Here is a 25,038-nt window from a genome sequence, read left to right as displayed (position 1 = left end):
AGTAATAGCTCTCTAATTGCCTCCTCCCCTCCCCTCCTCCTCGTGCCTTTATGAAGACAAACTTGGAAGCATCCTCGGGGATGTTTCAGCCCATACATCTGGAACAAAATGTCCAGAGCTTGACCCACTTCTTTCTTCTTTCTCTTTTTGCTTCGCCCACTTTATTTTTTTCTCTCCTTTCCTTTCCTCTCCTACTTCTCCTACTTCTTCTTCTTCTTCTTCATTGCCCTCAAGCTTGCTCACTTCCTCCTGACTGCCAAAGCAACCGGTGGTGCGTACTGAAACGTGTCTCCCCTTTCAGCGTTATTTCCTTTTTCTTTTCACACACACAGCAAAAACCGACCCCGGAGAGACGAGAGGATTATTGACTCATTTGGCTTTGAGGGCCCAGCTGACTAGGCTGCTGGAAGAATGGAGGGATGAATGGATGGATGGAAGGATGGATGGATGGATGGTGTAAATGACTCTGGAGTGAATCGTCTTCCTCTTTTTGTATTTCTTGTAAAGCTGTCAGCTGTGTGGTGAGAGTCCAGCCTGCGTGCTGCTGCTTGTGACAGTTTCGGTCTCTTTGTGTGTGTGTGTGTGTGTGTGCGCGTCCATGTGCGTCCGTGTGTGTGTGTTCCTCCACCTCCACCACCACTTCCTGCTGCTGCTGCTGCTGCTACCTCCTGTCTGTCATTCAGTGTGTTGTGATTCAGGGTCTTCACACATTGTGAGCATAGCAGAGATCCTTAGCTCTGTCTGCTCATGTCTAACTTTATTGCAGCCTTGCAGTGGACTCCCCCCCCCCCCCCTCCCCTCTCACCGCTCTCACCACCCTCCTCCTCCTCTTTTCCCCTCCCCTCCTCATGCTGTAGAGTTGAGGGGGTTGACCAATTGCCAGCAGCTGTTGCTCATTTCACAATGGTCCCGCCCATACAGTGCCGAGGCTGGCAGTGCAGTCACTCCACACTAGATGAGCAGCACAGAGCTCTTTCTAACTTAGGAGGAATATTGTCTGGAGTGTGATTACCATGAGGAGAAAGATTTTGCTACCATGGGATACACACAGAGGACCTGGCTAGTGGTGAGAGGACAATTCATTTTCTTCTTTATCTGATGTTTTTGTGTCACATATAAAGGGAGGTTTCTGTTTCTGTGTTTGTGTAGCAGAATCAGAGACAGGCAGAGACGAGAGAGTCACTCTTGAGTAAAAAGGAAGATACAATGAGTCATGTCACAATCTGATGCGTATGTGTGCTCTGTATATATACATCAACCTCTTATTTCTGCTCTTCACTTTACATTAGGTATACTTAGATAATGTTTTATCACTTTTAAGACATTTATTTAAAGTTCTTTTTTTATATGTGTGTGTGTGTGTGGGGTGAAAAAATACAGTTTTCCTGTTATGTTCTGTTATCAGAGACATGAGAGCTGCGTTTATCACCGGATCACTGCAACACATTCTTTCCATTCCCCATTTAGCCTCAGCCAGGAGAACCTACAGTACACAAGCCTGGGAAACTGTATCGCTCACGTTGTCATCAGTGCTGTTATTCTTTTTTCTCATCAACCGGTTATGAAGCAGTTACTCCTTTGACCACACTTAAGAAAAGCACTTCGAGGAAGAGAAGCGTAGAGAGAGAGAGAGAGCAAGAGAGAGAAAGAGAGAGAGGGGAAGCTTTGGCTCTTTTTTTTTTTCAACCCAAGCTATGTTTATTACTCTGCTTTTACAAAGGAGTGAGAAGTGGGAGATGGGTGGTGCTCTTAGTGTATGCTAATGTCTTCAACTTCAACTTCTGGAGAGACCTCTAGAGACTCAAGAAAGTTCACTTAAACCACAACGGGGCCAATGAGAAGGCGTTTTCTTTAAAAACAAGGTTACTGAGCTTCCTGGGTTTATTTGACACACGTCCGATGCAGCTGGCCAATTTTCACTTTTGTCCACTCAGGAAGTGTGGAAGGAAATGTGGCCTGTTCTGTTCCACTCAAATAGCGTATTGTGACCCTTACACACAGTTGTTTTTAGGTTGTGTGTGTGTGTGTCCTCTTTTGTGTCTTGTAAGAACAGGAGTTGCTGTACAATAAAAGAGAGCAGAAAAGAAACGAGAGGAGAATGTAAAAGGATATGAAAATCCTGCACTTTGTGAAAGAAGGCATGAGCAAAAAGTTTCATTAAAAAGGGATTATTCGGGACTGTGTTGATGCTTAAAGATAAAGTTTCCCCCCCTCCTTTCCATCCTGCCCCCCTCTTGAGTCTTTGACCTCGTTCCAATTTTCTCTCTCTGTCTTTGCCACCCTTTCTCTTTCTCTCTCTTGTGTAGCGGTGTTGAGAGAAGTCCAGAGTGAGTGGAGCCCAGAGTCTTGCTGCTGAGGGCTAATTAAATCCCACACCATCACCATCACCATCACTGACACCCCACCCTCCTCTCCCATCCCCTCCTCTCCTGTGGCTTGACCAGAAGAGAGCAGAAAGAAGAAAAAAAAGACTGTCCTGAGCGAGAGAGCATCCTCGCCTGCCCTCCTCATGTTCCTTCAGGCAGAGCGGAGGGCAGGGCCTGAAGCACACGCACCGCCGTGCCGGCCGGGGTCACGAGCTCCGTGAGTGATGGGGATGGGGCACCAGAAGAAGCTGGTGCTGGGTGGGTTGACCGCAAGCTCCGTGTTCCTCTACATCCTGTGTGTGAACCTGGAGAGTTCTATGACCTGGTCCATCTCGCCTCTGAAACATTTTCATAACTTCTCGCTGGTGTTGTGGAGGTGAGTTAACACACAATTTGAACAAGTGTTTTTGTATGCCGGCTTAAATATTATAAATCGGAGTTTGTTAAGGATAAAATGATTAAGGAAGGGAGGAAGAAGGAAGGAAAGAAGGGTGGAAGGAAGGGAGGAAAGGAAAGGAAAGGAAGGAGAGAAGTTAGGAGGGAGGGAGAAAAGAAGGATGAAGAGAGGAAGAAGGAAGGAATGGAGGGAGGAAGGAAGGTAGGAGGGAGGGAGGAAAGAAGGATAGAGGAAAGAAGGAAGGGGGAGGAAAGAAAGAGAAAAGGAGGGAGGAAGGACAGACAGAAGGAAGGGAGGAAAGAAGGAACAGTCAAAAAAGATGGGGTCAATTTGACCCGGGAGGACGACACAAAGGTTAACTTCCTTGACTGCATTGTTGCCCTTGACGACAGTATTGTTTTCAATTATTTTTACTCTCTGACAAAAGAAAGAAAGACCCACGAGGGTTAAGTTCTGCTTTTTTAAATTTCACTTGTGCGTGTTTACCGTTGATTTAGTGAACTGTGTAAGACATGTAAGCATTTCCATAATTTTAGAACAATGCAGCTGAGAGACAGATCCTGAATAAGAAGATTTATTGGGTTAGTAAGTCACATGAACTAAATCCAGCTGACCATGTGTTTCACCTGCTTGACGACCAGATTGAAGGCAATAAACCGCTGAAACAAGCTAGAAATGAAACCAGCTGCAGCAGAGAGACCATCTGATCTGACAGTAAATGTGATTTATGGCCACTGTGTTTAAAAGTGTCATCCTGCTGTCTCATTTTTTGGGAAGACAAATAAATCTGATTCTTAGTTCCCATTATGAGTCAGTATGTGCCAAAAACAAACATAAACTTCCTTATAGTTTTTTTGTCACGTCGTCTTCACCTCGTGAGAGTTGGAGGGTAGAGAGCTGAGCGTTAAAGTCGCCAAACAACTCAAGCCAGTTGTATAATTGCAGAGTTGGGGAGAAAGATTTCAAAGTTATAATTAAAGCAGAAGAAGCTGACATATCCTGACTTTTAGTCCCTAGTATGGGTCAAACACTGGATACTAGATTTCACTGTTAGACTTTAATGTGAACAGATTTTATAGGCTGGAAACTAGTAATTACATTTATTCCCATATGACACAAACCTTTCTTTAAACTCTGCTGGCCTAACATTTGGGAACTGTCATAAAACATAAGTCAAAGTCAACTTTATTATCCCAAAGAGAGAAATTCAGGTTGTCAGTGCAGTGCAGATACAGACATTTAAAAAAAAACAAAAAAAAAACAGATACACAAATGTCCTGAGTTTGTTCATCTGATATGAATTTAAACACCTTCAGAGTCAGATTCAAGATCAAAAGTGCCAACAGCATGATTTATAGCATCCATATGTTATTTCAAAGTGCCTAAATCACAGATCAGAGATGAAGAGGCGAGGCAGGATTGAGGTGTAAAATGGGAAAGGGCTAAAAGGGTTAAACGCTGGGATCACGAGCGGTATGAAAAGTTCCATGGGTTTTTTTGTAACCGCCACTTATTCCCCCCTCTAGTTGTATCATTGTGGTTTTAACAAAGGAGCCACACAGCGCTCCGGCTGCACTAATGAAAAAAAAAAAAAAAAACCCTTGGAGTTATTTCACTGGAGGTGGTCTCATACACACACACACACGTAGCCTATGTGAAATATAAGCTTTGTTATAACGGGCTGTGCTCCAGGTTTAAAAGCCAGATAAGATGCAGTAAGTGTGTGTGTGTGTGTGTGTGTGTGTGTGTGTATGTGTGTGTGTGTGTGTGTGTGTCTGTCTGGGGGGGGGGGACTAAATGGAAAAGATGGCTGGTGTTTCGGATGTTTGTTTGGAGCTCTCAGATTCTTTCATTTTTTTAAAAAGCTCTTTAATCTGAGGAAAAATAAGCTCTTCACTATCCTGCTGTAGCATCAAGACTCCGAAGCTTTTTAGATGTAAAAGCCTTTTGTGTTTTCACTTCTGTTCCCTTTTACATTTTTGGAAATTAAATGAGCTTTTTTTTTTTTTTTTAATGTTAAATGTGTTATAACCCGGCTCAAGTGGCTTCAGTAAAAGGCAGACACACCATGTTGAAGTTGAACAATAGGTAATATATTAAATGCAAATTCAATTAAACCTGACCGCAAATATGTAAAGTATGGGAAGTAAAAATTAGTGCCTGAAGGGTTAGGAGCAGAGAGAGAGAGGCGGGGGCGGGGTGGTGGGCTGCAGCAGTGGCCTCAGTTACCTAGGAGCATCAGTCCCAGGTGAGACCTTCTTATATACAGTCTATGGGTGAGACGCAGGTTGAAACTACCAGATAACCTCAGGAGACATCGCACACTGAAGTAAACATGACAGAATAAGTGTGTGTTAATATTCAAACATCAAGGAACAAATGCGAGCAATGGAAGCAAACACTTAAAATGGACACAAAAGGAGGAAATGCTTTAAAGAATAGGTTTAATTTTAGAAAAGGTTTGTATGAAGTGTGACGACATTTCATGCTGACATTAGGCAGACAGATCTCTCAGGGAACAAGGCTGTATTGATTAATTTCTGTCGCCTGTTGGGTCTTCAACTGATTAACGAACCAACATGTGTTTTTTTCTTCCACTTAAAACTGTCATTGGGCTTGTTTCAACGTCTGACGAGGCTATGATAGCAAATAGTGGCGTAGTGGTGACCGTTCCTCTGTTTTCTGTACAAGGAAGATAAAGAAAAATGAGCCGTCCATTTGAGTAAATGGATTAAACCATGGTCTTCTTTTAACCCTCCTGTTGTCCTCGAGTCAAGGAAGGGAGGAAGAAGGAAGGAAAGGAGGAAGGAAGGGAAGGAAGGAAAGAAGGAAGGTGGGAGGTAGAAAGGAAAAGAGGTAGGGAGGAAAGAAAGAAAGAAAGAAAGAAAGAAAGAAAGAAAGAAAGAAAGAAAGAAAGAAAGAAAGAAAGAAAGAGGAAACAAGGAGTGAAGGAAAGAAGCAGGGAAGAAGGAAGGAAAGAAAGAAGGAAGGAAGGTAGGATGGAGGAGGAAAAAAGGAAGGAGAGAGGGAGGGAGAAAGGAAAAGAGGAAGGGAGGAAGGAAGGAAAGAAGGACAGAGGAAAGAAGGAGGGAGGGCGGAAGGAAAAAAGGAAGGAGGGAGGAAGGAAGAAAGGAAAGAAAGAGAGAAGAAGTAGGGAGGACAGACGGAAGGACAGAAGGGAGGAAAGAAGGAACAGTCAAAACAGACGGGGTCAATTTGACTGGGGAGGACGACCCGAAGGTTAAATATAATGTTTTTAAAGGCTATAATATAAACAGACTGGTCTTATTAAGAGGGGTTAGATATGTTTGGAGGGTTGTTGAGATGAGAAATAAATAATAAATAATTAATGAAACGAGAAGATTAACGGATAACACCAAAACCAATCATTTAAAGACATGAGTCAGGTGTTCTGTGGAAATCTCTCAAGCAGCTCGGTTCCAGTAATATCAGTTTAAACATTAACAACAGGGTTACAACAGATAAGTCTTATCATCATTATTATTATTATTATTATTATTATTATTATTATTGTTTGTTAGTTCCCAGAAGGCTTGTTAAAGGTGAAAGAGGAGAGTCATGCCCATTACTCTCAGTAGAAAGGTTCGAGCTGATGGTTTTTATAATATTCCAGCTAAGAGATGTGACTCAAATCATTACCATCAAGTCTAAATCTGTCTATTAACCTTTTATGGAGCTCTTATTGAAATACTTGGAAATTCAAATGTACAACCCGAGAGAGTTATTGGGGGATATTACATGACCTTTCTTTGTTTTTATATTGCAAATAAAGGTAAATAAAATTACCATATATGGTTTCCCGCTGGTTTAGGGTAAAAAAAAATCCCAAAAAGTCTCTATATAAGAATCCACATGGTTCTACAACCTCACTGAAAGACACGGGGAGGCTACTTTGGATGTTTACGGAAGTTTCCAATTGTAGTTAATTGCCCGATATAAAAAGGTTAAGTAAGACTTTTATCCATGATCTTAAACTAGAAAAAAAAAAAGGAGTAAACTTTATATTGGACACTATATGCGCCTATTTCTATCTCCACTTAAGATCATTGAGAAGATGAATGTATGAATGTCAGTCTGTATGAATAAACAAAGGGTATGTTTGTGGTATGGAAATGTTAGATCTACAGAAGTCATGTGATACAGTTGATCATGTTGTTTATTGCACAACTTAAAAGTCAGACAAGTGAGCTCTTAAGTGAAAGATAAGAAGTAGGTAGAACATGTTCTTGGGATAAATTCCCAGTCTTGGGTTTTATAGATTGTGGGGTTTATGCCAAAGGAGTGTACTTTGACCACTTTTCCTACTTTTAAATAGAGATATAAAAAAAAGGCCATAAAGTTGTAGTTGAAATTACGCTGAGTGCAGAAGAAAAAAAATGATAGTATCTGGGTTAAAGATGAAATGAATGTTGTTTTTGGGGACTTGCACTTGCAGCTAGGGAGTCAGTGTTGGTGTGTGTGTGTGTGTGTGTGTGTGTGTGTGTGTGTGTGTGTGTGTGTGTGTGTGTTGCAATAGTCGTAAATCAGGATTGGGCCAGGCTGAAAAGGTGCTTCCCCAGGTCAGGTCAAAGAAAACACTTCATAGTCAGAATTTCGACATTTCTGGACAAGAAAGCAACATGAGCCCATAGCAGGAGCCTCTTATCCAGCCTTATTTCAACTATGCCTGCTGCTTCTGATTCAATGATCTAACTTTATACTGTTAAAATCTCCCCATGAGACCCCCCACTTTCACCTTCCTTCTCATATTGAAAGCTGTGGTTATAGCCTTAAAGTACAGGGAAGAGTCTCTCAGATCAGGTTGTGCATGCTACTTAAATACCTCAAAAACCTAAAAACACATGTCATCTATACTCCCAGGTTAAAGTGTAACCTGAGGAAGAAAACGTTTCAGTACATGACATTTAATCTGTGGACTAGATTGCAGGGAAACCTTCAAATCATGAGCAGCTTGGGAGGTTTCAAGAAGGCACTTAAGGATTGTTTCAGATGTTATTTAGGGTAGGATATTACGTCTGATAATAGGGTGTCTTTCTTTATTTTATTTTCTTGGTTTAGTATTTATGTGGCTTAATCGTTTTAATTATATGTACAAGCCCTGACTTGTGTATAATCTTCTGAAGGGGTGGTGGAGTAATGTTGATATACTGATTTAAGTTAATTTTATTATCTGTGTGGAAAGCAAGGCTAGGCATTATGCAATGAATCACTGAGGTAAAGATTGCTAGATGTTGACAGTATTGTATATTATGGTTTTGGTTAAAGTGTTTGTGTCGTTCTTGCCATGTCAGATCTGCCTTCTTGCTCTCCTCTCTCTCCCCCGCACATCCCGCCCGCATCCCCCAAAGGAAAAACAATAGAAATGAGCCTTGTTGGCATTATCTTGACCTTTCCTTTGCTGGCAGTGCTGGTGTTTTTAAGTGAAACAGTCTAAATCAATCAGGAGCTTAACTGAACAATGAAACCGGTTTTTCTTGCTGGAGTCATTCCTCCTGTTCATACGGGCTATAAGTAAATCCCTTCATAATGCACGTAATGTTAATGATGAGGGCCAAACCCACAGTCCTCCACCTGTGCAGAAATGTATTTAAGAGTTTATCTGAAGCTTAAGATGAAGCTTCAGTCGTCCAAATGAGTCAAATTAAGTAGATATATTTCAACATTACAGTCTTTTTAGTGCTAAATTCCCTCTTTTTGTTACTACACAGGGAACCACAAAGAGGGAATTTGATGCTAAAAAGATTGTAAATGTCTCAGATATCCATTTTTCATATGACTAAATCAGACTGCTGAAGCCTCATATAAGCTTCACATTAACTTTTAAATGACTGCTTGGACACACTGTGGATTTTGGCCTCCATCACTTACAATGAAGAGGATCTTTTTTAATAGTCAGTATGAACAGGAGGAATGATTACAGCAAGAAAAAACCTCTTCCACTGCTCACATGGACACCTGATTGCTGTTTGAAGACAGACCTGAAAAACTGCAAACCTATCCTTTTAAGCTTCATTTATTCAGGTAATCTGACTGAGATCAACGTCTCTTTTGTCAGCACACACCCAGAATTACAATAAGACGGTTCACTCATCCAAAAACAATCATCACAGCCACACGACTTAAAACAATCACAAAACATTACAAAGAAAAGCATCGAGTTGAACGTTAAAATCCCTCGGGAGGAACAAGTGTCTCTGACGTTAAGCTGTGTTGAAGTTCAATCGAGCAGTAAAGGTGAATAATACCTTTTGTAAGAGGAACCTGTTTGTATGAGGAACTTTTAAAGCCCAACCTGTTCTGTGACCCTCGTGTCATGGTTGTTAACTCTGAGCTCAGCTAAGCATGGTAAATATCTTAGCAACTCGAATAGCAAGGCTTTAGACATCAGTGTGTGCTGTTGATGACCTTTGACCTTTTTTTATATAACTCTTAAGAGGTGAGTGTGATAGCTGTCGTGAGGGAGCACAGTGGTTTAATGTTAGGGGCAACAGCATGAACACACACAAGCTCTAATAGTCTCTATATTACAGTGTAGACAGTATGAGAGATTTTTTATCATAATAATTATCATCACAAAATACTTTATACTTCACCCTCCTGTTGTCCTCAGGTCAAGGAAGGAAGGAGAGAAGGAAGGAAGGAAGGAAGGAAAGAAAGAAAGGTGGAAGGAGGAAAAGAGGAAAGGAGTAAGGAGAGAAGGAAGGAAGGAAAGGACTAAGGAGGGATGGAGGAATGACAGGAGGAAGGAAGGATGGAAGGAGGAGGGAGCAAAGAAAGAGGGGAGGAGGGGAAGAAGGAAGGAAAAATTAAGGGAAGAGGGAAGGAAGGAAGGGAGGAAGGAAGGAAGGAAGGAAGGAAGGAAAAGTCAAAACAGACGGGGTCAATTTGACCCGAGAGGACGACACAAAATATAGTATTTATTTCATTTTCATTTTCATCTTATTATTTATTTTTTCATTTAATTATTTAAATTAGGAAAAACAACACAATCAAGAAAACATGACAACACACCAGCTATTAGTCTGACCCCAGATTAGTCTTATCCATCTATTATTGATATGCCACTTTAAAGCAAATACACCGTGCATTCGATTATGCATTCATCAAATCCGCTGTGATTAAGAGCAGATTTAACTGACAGTGGCGTCTCCATGACAACATAAACATGGTCTGACTAATAAAATATTTACTCAAAGTCCATTTAATAATAATATCAAACATTTAAAAGCCTCACATAGGAGTTAGAAGAATAGTATTGTAGAAACTGGCAGGAGGACAATATGAGCGACAGAATTTAATTAATGTAATTTAATTTTACTTTAATCCGAAGTACTTTAAGACGAGCTATAAAACAGAGACAGCACCAGAGTTTCTTGTCATCTTTTGCAAACTGAACCTTGGATCTTTAACAAGTACCAGTTACGCAATAATTCAGCAGCTTTATTACATTTATGACCTTTTCACCGAGCTTTATGAGGTTTACTCCCTGCTAAGAGGAGCATCAGCAGCATCTGGTGCTTCAGGATAATGACACTGAGCCAATGATAAAGGAAGGGAGCGCCATGATTACCTGAGACTGAAGGCCTTGTATCCTCCAGCGTGTAAAATGAACAATCTGCTGGTCTTCATGTATGACAGGATGCAAATAAGGAATAAGGAGTTTATAGGGCTATAATGTTTTAACTTATAAAACACTTAGACATGCTCACAACAGGACTATGTCTGGGGAAAAGCACAACTAACCAAACAGATTAAGCGATAATAAAAAAAAAATAACATTTAATCACAGCCCTTGTGAAGATCTAACTGTCACATTTCAGATTTTGCAAGGTGGAAATATGTGACATTGTGTTTTTTTTTTCTAATCCAACGAGGAAGGCGACAAAAAAAACCCAATAACAGAGCAGAAGTCTCTCATGGGAAGTCACAGTTATCGTCCTAACTGCAGCACGACTGTTAAAGCCTATAAATAGCTCCGAAAGAATGCAGCCTACTCCCTTTTATTCAGCACTTGTGTTCACTTTTACAAGTTTTTGCAGTGTGAAACTGAGTCTTTAATTAACTTGATTTTCTCCATAGACTTCAGATTGTCTCATTTTCTTATCAGTGGATCGTTGTGTGTGGAAACAGGACATGATGTGTGTGTTATCTGATCATGCACATAGTTTTTATTTGCTGAGGATGATCCATATTTACACTATGACCTTTTATCTTATGAGCTGTCACCTTGAAAACGTGTTAAACTGGTGAGACACTCTGCGCTGTGGATTATCTAAAGTAGCAGGTACAAGGTGTGTACAAGCGATAAAAAACAGAGGACATTAGTACAATGGTAGATCAGTCATCTGTCACGTCAAACAATGTCATTACAGTTGGTGTGGCTATTGTCTACCTGCATATTTAATACAACTGACATTGTGAGGTGTGTACAAGTAATAAAGGCAAGGCAAGGCAAGGCAAGGCAAGGCAGTTTTATTTATATAGCACATTTCAGACACAATGGCAGCTCAATGTGCTTTACATAAAACAGAAAAACATGTGATTTGAGAAACATTAACCCTCCTGTTGTCCTCAGGTCAAGGGAGAAAGGAAGGAAGGAAAGAAGGAAGGGAGGAGAGAGGGAGGATGGAAGGAAGGAAGGAAGGAAGGGAGGGAGGAAAGAAGGAGGGAGTAAGGAGGGATGGATGGGGGGAGTAAGGAGAGAGGGATGGAGGAAAAGAAGGAAGGAGAGAAGGAAGGAAGGAAAGAAGGGAAGAAGGAAGGGAGTAAGGAGGGAGGGATGGAGGAAAAGAGGGAGGAAGGAAGGGAGTAAGGAGAGAAGGAAGGGATGAAGGAAAGGAGGAAGTAAGGAAGGAACGAAGGAACGAAGGAACAGTCAAAAGAGATGGGGTCAATTTGACAGGAGGGTTAAAACATACAATTTATTTATAATAATAATTTTATTAATTGTAATTGTATAATATAATTTTACAATTAGTACAATGGTAGATCAGTTATCTATCACGTCAAACAATGTGATTACAGTTGGTGTGGCCATTGTCTACATGAGTCAGATGAAACCTACTGTTGTCGTGTTCAATGAGCTGCAACCTGCATATTTAAAAATATACAGTAAATAGCAATGTGCAAAATTCTGCACGTGTACTCAGGTTCACTCTGAAGGATGTCTGCTATGTTTACAGAGTATAAAACAGATTCTTTCAAGGTGGAAGGTACATAATAAATCATTTAGAAAAAGCTTGTACCATAACTGAGCCTTTTTTTAAAGGAACAAGTCAACAATTTGGGTAATATGCTTATCTGTCCTTGCTGAATAATGACATGGTTGCTTATAAAGTTGGAATAATTTTGTTTTCAGACACATTTCTCTTTTTATTTTCTCTTCATACACATCAGTAATCATCTTTGACCAGGTGCAATGAGATTGATCAACACCATTTTGAGAATATATGCACTTACATCACAGTAAAAAATATATTATTCCAACTTTATGAGCGACCGTGTAGATGTGACAAAAACTGATGCATAAAAACAAAAGGTTCTTAGATGGGAGCCACAAGAAGACATACAGGAAATAATCCAATTTCCTTAAATGTCGACCTGTTCCTTTAAGAGAGTTCAGGTCACCACATGAGGGCATGTTGACAGAGACGAAGGGTTTCAGATGATTCATGTCCAGCAGTGACCTCCTGGGCTAAATACCAAATGTTGTTCTGTCCTCCACAGCGACTCACGAGACTCTGAGGAGCCTCTCAACAGACAGATCAACAGTGACCAGCAGCAGACCCATCCGCCCCCTACCTTAACCCCCTACCCAGGAACAGCTCCGCCTAAACACACACGTGCCACCACACACACTCCAAAATTAAAGACTCATAAAGACTCAGATATAGTTGCTGGAGAGAAACCAGCAGAGGAAAAAGTGCTGGATGTGTCAAACTCTAGCTCGAAGTCTGATGGTGTGGATAAAGCCAAAACCGGGACCATCACCAAGGGCCCCGCACCGAAACCACCGAAACCTCCGGAACCTCCGGAGCCCGCAAAGGCACGCGGACCAACAGATCCTCCCTTCATCGGAGACAGTTACATGAAGGAAGATCACCCTCCACAAACAGTGAGTCCCACCTCCTCATCTGTGCTGTGATGAAGCCATGAATCAATTAACCAATTAACATACAATTAAAGCCCCCTAACACATAACATGATCATGAGATTTTGTCACAATAAAGAGGAAGAAGACCTAAAATGTGTTTCAGCATTTCATCATGCAAGAAATTAACTACTTGAATGATTGCTTTTCTCTTTTTAATATATAGTACTGTGCAAAAGTCTTTGGCCACCAGCATCTAAACAGAAAATACAGGAAATAGGCTATGTACACAACATTTTTAAAAATCCATTAGTTGTGTCTGGACAAGAAATAGTGCAGTACATAACACACCATAAAATGACAAATTGTAATTTAACACTATGGTTTTTCATAATGTGTTGGTTAGTGAGCTTCAGAGCCAGGCTAACTGTTTCCCTCTGTTTCCAGTCTTTATGCTAAGCTAGGCTAACTAGCTGTTGACGGATCCACAGTGTGATATCAATCTTCTCATCTTAAAGCCAGAAAGCAAATCCAAGATTAGCAAAATACGAAATTTCAATATTTGAACTAATTTATCATGCAATAGTGTAAAAAAAATCTGCAGCTTAAATTTCAGTTTTTCTCTATTTTTTTAAATGTATAAGTTTGACTCACTCCATCAAAACAAGCAAATTGAATTGTCATCACTTTAACTCTGAGAGCTTGTGACAGACTTTTATTTTTTTACTAGTTTTGGACATTTAAATGGCTAAATAATTAATAAACTATACAAAAATAAAGATAGATTCATTGTAAACTTCTTACATGTGTCACATAATCTTCGAGCATCAACATTTCTTTTAGATTTTTTTTCTTGTAGGTTTGTCATGAAGTCCTTTGGCGACTCCCACACTTGGGCGGGTCTGTCCTCTCAGTAAATACGCAACAGAAAATAGAGTCATGTCTCCTGGAGCTTGACTCTATTTCTCCATCTTCCCCTCAACTCCCTAAACATGTGTCATCAACACTGATGTTTTTGTTGCCTCATCAGATGATGATTCACTGAAGGAGGAAAAAAAGCAAAGGATAGAAGAGAGCTATAATAAAAACATGATAGGATATTAAAATACATCCAAATCATCAATTGGAAGCAGTTTCATGTGATTTTCTGATGCATTTCTGAATGAATGAAGCATGCAAAGTGAAACTCTGAGCTTGATTAACCACATTTTAAGCTCTGAGCTATAAGAAGAGAGGAGTGCACACAGACTCAATCGATAATGAAGTCCGCAGAGAACCTGGGGCAAAAAAACACAATTAATGAGATAAAGTTTAGTTTTTTTGCACCTGTAGAAACCTTTTCATGCATTGGTCCTCGTCTACCTGCTCACTGCGGTTTTGAGTCGTATAAATCATAAAAGTGTGCCCATGTAATGATCATAATGGATGTTTCTGTGGTTAGATCAAACCTTTAGCATCATTCCCCCATGTCAGTGCTGTTCTATTTTATAGCTGTGTAATTACAAGATAATTGCCTCCAGTGAGAGTCTTGAGGTTAATATTGAGGCTATGTAACCTGTCAAGTGGAATTTATGATGCTGGCAGTGTAATCATCATAAGTGTATGTTGTGTGTGTGTGTGTGTGTGTGTGTGTGTGTGTGTGTGTGTGTGTGTGTGAAGATAAAACTTCCTGCTTGGTGGGTTTGATAACGACGAGGCTGTGTTTATCTGCTCCTCTCAGGACTGCCCGGACGGTATCCGAAATACAATTGCAAAGACAGACTTCGGTGGGCGTTTTCTGAAGAATATTCCGGTCCTACAGTGGGCCAATCACAGTACTCGTGAACAGCACGAACGCCTGAAGAAGTACCCAGGAGCACACGGCTGGGGAGGGATCGATTACAATAGTAAGTAACTGAGTATTTTGGCGGCTTAAGTTGAAACGAGTCTTGAAAGCACTTGTAAAAACCTCACAATCTTCTAAATCAGGGCCGGATTAACCCTTTAGTGGGCCTCGGGGGCCCTCTTGACCCCCCCTTAAGGAGCCACTTCTATACTTCATCAGAACTGCTACTGCTCAGGTAGTTGAATAGCTCCTAAAAAAAAACCCTCTGATTCACACCTTTTTAAAAAAAAAACTCTGCTTCACACCTTTCAAAAAAAAACCCCACAATCCTAGCATTAACCCCTGTGGTTATTACTGTTGCCATGACAACAGAAGCGGCCCTAATTTTAAGTGCGTAGTAACATTGAACAACAACACATATTTCTTCCATGATCCTTATTCCCTTAAACCTAACCAAGTGGTTTTTTGGGCTTAAACCTAACCAACGGTATTGTCACGTCGTGAATCATCATTATTGTGACAGAGACAGAGTCACATGGTCAAACCACGTCTTTGGTTGCTTAATTTGGAGGATTTGTCGGACTTTGCACTCTGTCGTTGAGTCAAAGTGATCAACATAAACCAAACCTTACCCTTTAATTTCGGTATGGTGTGTGTGTGTATGGGTTTTTATGTCCATGTGGTTTAGGCAAATTTAGGGGATAAAATTTTGTGGACTCAGCATATGGCAAAAATGTCCATGTGGTGTAACCATAAAAACATTGTTCCAAATAATTAAACTTTCTTAAAAACACTAAATTCTAACACTGTGGTTATGTGTGTAAATGAACTGTGTTTGCTTTTATATGCTTGAGGGACCAATAAAGTATTCATGAGAAAATACAGAAATATAATTAAATGTAATGTAGTTTTTTCGATATCCTGCTGACATGGCGTTCATGGTGGAAGCATTATGATTAGGGTTTAATATTTATAATGTCTTTTTATGTAATAACAGTAATAGACATGTTGTATAGATGCTGATGATCCTCCATAGCTGATGGTGTACCGGTGTTAGCTAAAATTAGCTTTCCATAATCAGATGATAATTTGATTGAGGAAATATGTGCTTTATCCGAGTTAAGATGCTTATCATGTTAAGATAATAGCAGCTTCCTGTCTGTGAGCCCACACATGAAGCCTCAGGGTGATTTTTTTCTTTTTTTAATTTAAGACCAATCACAAATAACTGAACCTGTGGGCGAACCTGTGGGCGATTACATTACATGACAGGCACAAAAACAATTAGTGGGTGAAACACATAAATCTTTCTCTCATGATTCAAGGATCTTTTTTAAGACTGTGTTAAATTAATCACATCCAGATTAATTTTGTTTCTCTATGTGTGTGTGTGTGTGTGTGTGTGTGTGTTTTAATAGCACTGGTGGAAACTCTCACTGTGCTCAACACGTCTGCGAACTGGCAGATGTTAGACGACTGGAAGCAACTCAGCAACGGGTCTCAGTGTATCCGCTGTGCTGTGGTGGGGAACGGAGGGATACTGAAGGACTCAAAGAAAGGGAAGGAGATCGACAGTCATCATTACGTCTTCAGGTAGACTCTGACTCTGGCTTTGTGAAGCAATCCTACTAATCCTAAGAGTTTCCTCTCTAGATCATAAACTATCCTGACAACCAAAGCCATCTGTTGTTTGTTCAAAACACACAAAAAAAGTTGGCACACTCCCCACCCACCCCTAAAAAAATGTGCAAATGTGCTGAGCAACAGACATTTTATAATTCTCTATAATTATGCTAAAGTCACTAAGAAAAAAGGAGGTCGTTTCCTACCCTGTGCTGTCATCAACAGTACATCAAACATCATGTCATTTAAAAAGACAGTACAGTATTTTATTATAACGCCCCAAAATCTTTATATATAATTACACATATAATAGTCATATGTTGCCATGCCCCTACATTTAACAAAATGTATTACCACTAAATTCTTAAATCTGTCTTTGGGGCACTGCTGGGTGCTTCAGTAAAACCAGGGAGAGCAAATAGTTAAAATCTTGAGTTGAGAATATTTTGATTCTACTACTACTTATACTAATACTACTACTGCTAGTACTACTACTACTACTACTACTACTACTACTACTACTACTGCCACTACTACTACTACTTCTACTGCTAGTACTGCTACTGCAACTAATACTACTGCTACTACTACTTATACTAATAGTACTACTACTAATACTAATACTACTACTACTACTAATACTACTAATACTAATGCTAATACTACTACTACTATTTACTCCTCCTCCCCACTTCTCAACCCAAAGTTACATCCTTATGCGTTGGACTGACAAAGGTGAAGGTCCATAAACTTGATACTAGTTTAATCAAGTCTTGATAAGAAGTGATATCAGTGCTGTCGGTGTCGGATCCTTAAATAAAAGTAGGGAGTGTAAATGGTTAAATTCATAGAACAATATGAAGCTACTTGGAGGTTACATTTTCAGCTGGTTTGGGGCTGAACAGCTGCTTCTGTCATACCTCTGCCCACGCTGGTCTCAGTCCGGTGCGTCGGAGCAGAGACTGTTTGATGGAATAAATCATAATTTAACTAAACTCTTGTGTATCTACGTGTCCATGCATGTCTTTGTGCTTGTGTGTGTTTTAATCAGTGATTGTGTGAACACTTGTGCTCCTCAGGACCAACGGGGCGATCATAAATGGCTTCGAGCAGGACGTGGGGTCTCGGACCACCCACTACACATTCTCCACCAACACACTGATGAACTCAATGAGGAGCTACGCAGGCGTCGGGTATAAAGGACCCCCTGTGACTAAGGTCAGCATGATGTCTGAGGGAGTTACATGCTTCTTGAGATTTTCTGTCATTAGAAAGTGAAGTCAGAGCTGCAGCCTGCTCTAAAACGCTCTGCTGGTGGTTACGCCTATTTCCCCATCTAACTTATGTCACATCACGTATGCAAGCCCACAAACAGCCGCCTGCTCTGTTGTTGGTTGATAAGGTTGTTGCATGGGTTGTTTATATCTGTTTGTTCACTTGCACAGTGTTGGAGAGTAACTAGTTACATCTAACAGCATTATATGATTAAATTACAGTTGCTTATGAAAGTGTTGATGATTATAAAGGAGGTTACATCTGAAGTCAGACCTTTGAGATTTTACTCCTTTGAGGTTTTTTCCTCATTTTTTAATATTTAACATGTTACTGAATACATATATTGATGTTTTTAATTCTTTAACCCTCCTGTTGTCCTCGAGTCAAGGAAGGATAGAAAGGAGGGAAGGAAGGGAGGAAAGGAAAGAAGAAAGGGAGGAAGGAAAGGAAGGATGGAGGAAATAATGAAGGGAGGGAGGGGGGAGAAAGGAAAAGAGAAAGGGAGGAAGGAAAGAAAGAAGGACAGAGGAAAGAAGGAAGGGAGGAAGGTAGGTGGGAGGAAAGAGAGGAGGAAAGAAGGAAGGGAGGAAGGTAGGTGGGAGGAAAGAGAGAGAAGGAGGGAGGGAGGGAGGAAGGATAGAAGGAAGGAGGAAGGACGGAAGGAAGTAAGGAAGGAAAGAAAGAGAAGGAGGGAGGAAGGAAGGAAGGAAGGAAAGAAAGAAAGAAGGAACAGTCAAAACAGACGGGATCAATTTGACCCGGGAGGACGAGAGGAAGGTTAAAATCAATATTTTTTTATATTTACATTACATTACTTATTACATTTTAAATAGAGTAACTAGTAATCTGTAACCTTCCCAATCCTGCATTCACATATTTATATAAACTGTGCTGCTCTCCAACAGGAAACACGATACGTCTTTCTGCCTGATCACGACCGTGATTACCTGCTGATGAAGGCTGCAGCGACACACACTCTGGTGGATAGAGGCAAAGAGCGAGGCAAAGAGTAAGAGGCATAACGATGATGCAGTTCGACTCTTGATAATGTTCCTCTTGCTCTTTAACTTCTGTCAGTGTTTATCAATCTGCTTCAGATTGTACATTTCTCTTGTAGTTTATAGTCAAGTTTGATGTTTTTTCCAGATGTTTTAATTCTTATTAATGGTAGTGTATATGCAGTGGTGTAAAATAATGTACTTACTTTACAAAATACTACATTTACTAAAGACCTGGTGTATAATTTGTACTTTATTTAAGTTTTATGCTACTTGTTTTTCCTTTTACTCCACTACATTTATCTGACAGCTGTACAGCAGATATAAATCACTTTGCAAGTCTAGATAACCACCTTTATGAAATATGAAGTGTTTTTCAACAGTATGAAGTAACATTAGGTTCTCATCAACTTACAACATTTCCCGCCACGTTCGTACATAAGACTTTTCGTAATAAACAGTTTTCCTACTTCGGAAAAATGTTCACATCAACAACCAAAATGTAACAGCTCCAGTATATGTGACCTGTTTATATGTGATGTGGTGTAACTTAATTTATTACGGATTAAGCTGAAAACACACAGGAATGCTTCATGTCAGAAAAGGTCCATAGTTAATCTGTAATTAAAGCCCGATTTCATATTGTTACACAATTAACTACAGCTATGCAACAGTGTTGAGTTATCAGATGATACAAATGTGATAATAAATACACTAATAATAATATCCATTCATATAGCACTCTGAAAGTGACACTTCTGCACAACAAGTATAACTTTTCATACTCTTAGTTAAGGCTGCCCAATTAATTGAAATTTGATCGTGATTACGATTTAGGGGCCAAACGATCTCAAAACTAATAAAATCGGAAGCGCTCAATGACAAAGGTTTTATTTTGAAAAGCTTAGACCGGAAGTCGCCGCAGCTCCGTTAGTTTGACAGAAGCTGAAACACACGGCGAAATGTTTTAACTGTAAATAAAAGTGCAGAGTTTCCAGCCTGCATCAGATAATGCTGAGTTTACTGACTAATTATTAAAAGCCAGGAAGTGATGTGTGAACTATCGTCATGGTAACCAGCTCAGCACTAATTCTGCTGTGTGTTGCGTTAAGCGGCAGATAGGAGAGAAAATGAATTAAACCGAATGGAGAAGAAATGCAGCATGTTTCTAAAGTTTAAAAAAAATCGTTTTAATAATAGTGATTTCAATTTTGACCCAAATGATCGTACTAATATACTTTGACTCTTTTTAATTATACAGTTTTGTCTTCCCACTTATGTATCTGAGTACTTCTTTCACCACTGTGTAAATGTGTATATATAAAGTACTGTGCAAATGTTTTAGGCACTAAAAGTAAAGTGAGGATACTTTTAAAACTAATACCACGAACAGTTTTTAGATTAGATTCGATTAGTAGCTTTACTGTCATTATATTGAGGGTCAGACAACAATATAACGAAATTTAGATAGCACTCCCTGAGCAATAACAACATTTAAGACAATTAAAAAAAAAGAAAAAACAACTTAAATACAACATTAACAATCTATAAGTGCAATATGCAATATAAAAGGTGCAAAATTAAATGACTCTGGCTGGATGTTTGAGGTCACTGTCATGCTGCAGAATAAATTTGGGCCTTTGCATTATGGAGAAGAATCTTAACATCCCTGACCCTGACCCTAAAACTTTTCCACAGTACTGAATGTGGTCTGGTTCAGATCATTCATACAAGCCTCTTCTTCAGAATCTGACTCTTAATTGTCTGCACATGGTGACTGGGTGACATACTGCCAGTAACTGGAAGCTAAAATTTCTCCACATGCATGTTTTGCTACTTCTGCATGTGATTTGTCTTCTTCCAACCAAACTGGCTTTTAACCAGAGTTACAGCAAAAGTAGAGACAGGTGTTTAGTGCTTTTAATGATTTACTCATTTTATGTGCTCATACAGATCAGATCAGCCTGAAGCTCTGCAATTAGTCCTGTTGCTTGAGTAAAAACATCAAACCTCACTGTCTTAACCACTTCCATATTCTTTTGATGCATCGCTCTGCTTGTGGTTATTTAGAGGCAGGTGCAAACTTCAGCGTGTGAACATTTAAAATCAGCTCTTATTTTCTTTTACTTTTTTTGGAACTTATGTGTGCAATCTTTGTAGTAATATCACATTTTCTCCACAGCCCAACCAGGTACTTTGGAAAGGACGTGTCGGCACAGAAGTTGAAAATGTACCATCCTGATTTCATCCGTTACCTCAGAAACAGGTGAGAGAGAGAGAGAGAGAGAGAGAGAGAGAGAGAGAGAGAGAGAGAGAGAGAGAGAGAGAGAGAGAGAGAGAGAGAGAGAGAGAGAGAGAGAGAGAGAGAGAGAGAGAGAGAGAGAGAGAGAGAGAGAGAGAGAGAGAGGAACTTGCATTTCTAAAAGTAAATTAGACTAGAAAAAACCTTGACCCTGAAACCACTGATGCTACATATTTATTTTTGTTTTCATGCAGATTCCTTCGATCTCATGCTCTGAAAACCAAATATAAGAACATTTACCGTCCGTCAACGGGTGCTGCGATGCTGTTGGCTGCAATGCACACTTGTGACAAGGTAAAACTCACCATTACTACACTGTACACTGTTTTTTTAACCTACTGTGGGACAAGGTTGCACTTGTCTGATAGCATGAGAATGTTTTGACTCTTTGCTGCTGGCCTTGTAGGAGCATGAGCTAGCTGCGTGTCTGATTCTGCGTATAGCCTCAATGAGTAGCTGATAGTGACTCATCTCATTCAAACCACAGCTTCTGTAAAAGTATACTCAGGAAATATGAAGTTGGTCTTTGCCGTTCCCGCTATTTGATGATTTTATCGGATCATCTACAGACTCTTTCAGATTAAAACCTGTTTTTCACCACCCTGCATACAGTGGAATAGAAATAAGAACGAAATGATTCAGGCTGAGTGGGTCAAGTCAAAACATGACTCACCCAAACTTGTAACCCAAACTCTATCTTTAAGATGCCAACAGTTCTTAATGCTTTTTTTATGGGTTTTTTGACTGGTTTCTGTGCTTCCTGTCCTAATGAAGGTGAGCGCATACGGCTTCATGACCCCAGACTATAAGAACTACTCTGACCACTACTACGACAGGAAATTTCACTCAGTGGGCTTCTTCATCAACCACGACCTGCGAATGGAAATGAATCTGTGGCAGCAGCTGCACCAGGCGGGGCTCATACAGCTCTACATGCACAAGTGAATTGACATGGACCAGAAATGAACTCAGCTTGTCTAATCAGCACATGTTACCAGCACAGACGGGAGGAGACGGGAAGTTCAAAAGAGGACAATCCTTCTGGCCTCCCTTTTAAAATGACTGTTCGCGACTCTCTGACTTGAGCAAAACAAAACAAAAAGCAGTAGCAGAGGTTTTCTTTTCATGAAGGAAACAAGGATTTTTTTTTAACTGACAGCTGCTATGATTGTTCAGGGCGCAGATTTAGTTTTATTTATCAAACTTTTTGTTTTTTTTAATGGTTTCTATCTAGCTCCACAACATTTTTTGGTGATTTGTGGGTCAGAATAGGTCCAGGTTAAATATAGTTGAAAAGATTTTAGTTACTGTAGCAGCGTGGTCGTGTGCTACGTCCCCAGAGGATAAATCTTAACAGGTTTTCACTTATCTAGTGAAATGTTTCATCATGTACCAGACAGAATGACACAAACTGTTGTACAGACTTTCACAGTTCCCAGATGATGTATCCTAATTACTTTTTTTTCACTTTTATGACCAAATCTAATGACATTCCCCTCTGCCTCTGGTATTTAGTGCTAATTTGTGAATGTTAGCATGCCAACACAAACACACACACACATCTTACCTGCTAGTTAAATGATATGGATGGTGATCTTCTGTGTTTTTCTTATTGTCAACAAATACATACAAGTATCATGTGTGTATTCAAAGCCTGATATGTCTTATTCGTCTGTGGAGTAGACCTCTATTGTTCTCCAATAATGATTTAAAATCATGTCAGTGAGCTACATCGCTACACTGGGTGACATGTTCCTTCATAACAAAGATTACGGTCACGTTAATTTTGTTTGTAAATGGCTCCAAAGATTAATAACAATCACATTTTCAGTCTCTGCAGAGTAGTTCTGTGTAAAGCTGACACCACCCTTCACTACTTTATTGTGCTATATATCACAACATCTTGACTTTCCAGAAGTTTTTAAAGAAATTGACAATATACAGCATAATATATTGTAAATATGGCCTCTGCCTTACACAGAACTACTCTCTGGAGACTGAAAATGTGATCACAGTTATTGGTCTTTGGAGGGATTTCTGAACACACTAAAGTGACCAAACTCTTCACAATGAAGGAACATCTCACCCAGTGCAGCGATGTGGCTCATAGACCTGTTTTTAATAGTTTTTGGACAACAACAGAGAGAGGTCTACAGCACAGTTTACTAACAGTAGCTACTTGTTAGTAGATCCATTCATTGTTGGTTAGATCCAAACATGAGCTTTTGTTGACAGTAGGAAAAATATAGGAAATCACCCTTTTATTATCATTGTGTGCATACTAGGATTAGCATCTGGTTCAAAGATCAGCTATGAAGTCCAGCTGAGGGAAGAGTTACCCATTATCCAAATTTAGCCCAGTTTTTAACTTGTTTTGACCCGCAAATCACCATGAACATGTTTACTGGGATTACTTTAGCGTGTATCATACAATCAGTCTCAGGCTGAGTTGAAGTGTAGTTTCTTGTCACTGTATAATAGAGCCTTGCTGACAAGGGACAAGACTGCAATTGAGTGGGCCACTTGCTTAAAATATCCTGTCTCCCCGCCCTAAATAGACGGTCAGAGCACTGCTGGCAGTGGCCATGTTCTATTCTGACATTTACTCAGACTATTTTCTCTCTTTGAGTCCGTCTATTCTGTGTCTGTGTGTGTTTAACTGTGGAAGGTTACAAAGAAAAAGTTCACTGGGGCAAATATTTGAAAGTGTATTTAGTTTAAGAGACTTAACTTATTTTGTCTTTGTTGTTGCATCCCAATTATTTTCATTTAAAGCACACAAGTGTACTTTTTACTTTTATGTTATATATGATGCCACACTGTGATGAACACAACACTGTGTGGGCTCAGCTAAACTTTCAGTGCCTTTTTACTGTGAATCAGTAGTTTGGATTAATACATCGTGAGGCGAATCAGGACGTTTCCACAACAACAACAACAACACAAACGAGGACATCAGCCGCCTTTTTCTCTCTGTTTGGATTTTTGGGACGGTCGCCGAGGACTCGTCTAAAGGAATCTACTAGTTTCAGCCACCACACCTGGACTCCTCTCTGAGCCACAACAATGAAGGGTCGAAGTTCTGGGGATTTATTGTCACCACTCACCTAAAACTTGACTAACACCCTCAATAACACGGATTTACTGTCTGTACAATTAAATCTATAATATAATATCTTTAGTGCATTACTAGCAACAACGGCATACTGTAGGTCTATGATGGAGGGAAGAAACCAAAGACTACAAATCAGGGAATATTCTGTATGTGTGTATTTAAAACTTTTTGTATAATACTGAATTGATACATTCAGATTTAAGTGATCCAGTCGGCTGGATTGTATTTTTATTTACAAAATGTAAAGGGGGAAAAGGGGAAACCTTTATAGTGCAATTTCTGACTCTTGATTTTGACCTTTTTAAAATCTGCATAAAAGGTAACTGTGATTTTATCTCTGCTGGTTTGTGATTATTTCTTGGTTCTCTGCTAAAACTTACAGAAGCCAGAGTTTTGTATAATTTCCTAGAAAGGAACTGATATGTAACTATATAACTGAAAGAAAGAAGTGGTTAAGTGTGCAGAATATATGAAACTTTTGAAACTACAGTGAAGCATACAATTCAAGATATGTGGATAATAACAAGAATAATTGATAATGGATGAATATTCATTGGGGTTAAAATGGAGCAGTTGTTCTGGAAATCATCCACTCTTTGTAATCCTCAACTGGCTCAAGGCTCTCTCTTTATTTCCATTTTCTTTAGTGCCAAAATATGCAAGTTCTGTCTGGAAACTTGCAACAAATTATAAGAAAATCATGGCTCCTAAAATAAAATGTCAGTAAAACTCTTTTGGAAAAAAAGTCCAATAGGAAACAGGAACACAGGTGTTACAAAAGTTGAAGACCATCATCATTGAATTTGTTATGTCTGTTTTAAACCAGAGTGGTGCTTTTAGTGAAAACATGTAGTCAGGTAGCAGGTGTGAGCTATTGCCTCCTCTGTAATTTTAGCAGACCAACACACTCAGATCAAGCGTTAATCATTCATTTTTGACACACAGCTGCCAACAACTAAAGTAACCACGCACAACTTCAAATATATCACTTCTCCACAAATATTTTTCTTATCTCTTCTGGAAAAC

At 39.6% G+C, this 25,038-nt stretch overlaps 1 protein-coding gene across 1 annotated transcript; it reads left to right on the top strand.

The window, feature by feature from the left end:
* Window positions 1-944: 944 nt before the first annotated feature.
* st6galnac (ST6 (alpha-N-acetyl-neuraminyl-2,3-beta-galactosyl-1,3)-N-acetylgalactosaminide alpha-2,6-sialyltransferase) lies at window positions 945-22,758 on the top strand. The gene is made up of 10 exons (XM_053341946.1): window positions 945-1,066; window positions 2,307-2,742; window positions 12,511-12,898; window positions 14,595-14,760; window positions 16,118-16,292; window positions 17,402-17,540; window positions 18,503-18,606; window positions 20,778-20,861; window positions 21,092-21,191; window positions 21,672-22,758. Exons 2-10 carry the CDS (start codon window positions 2,591-2,593, stop codon window positions 21,840-21,842), a joined length of 1,479 nt encoding a protein of 492 aa, XP_053197921.1. The 5' UTR covers window positions 945-1,066; window positions 2,307-2,590; the 3' UTR covers window positions 21,843-22,758.
* Window positions 22,759-25,038: the final 2,280 nt, after the last annotated feature.

This window comes from Scomber japonicus, chromosome 20 (genome assembly GCF_027409825.1).
Source record: "Scomber japonicus isolate fScoJap1 chromosome 20, fScoJap1.pri, whole genome shotgun sequence".
NCBI classification, from domain to species: domain Eukaryota; kingdom Metazoa; phylum Chordata; class Actinopteri; order Scombriformes; family Scombridae; genus Scomber; species Scomber japonicus.
The sequence above is the reverse complement of the archived record's forward strand: the minus strand, read 5'-3'. Positions and strand labels throughout refer to the sequence as shown.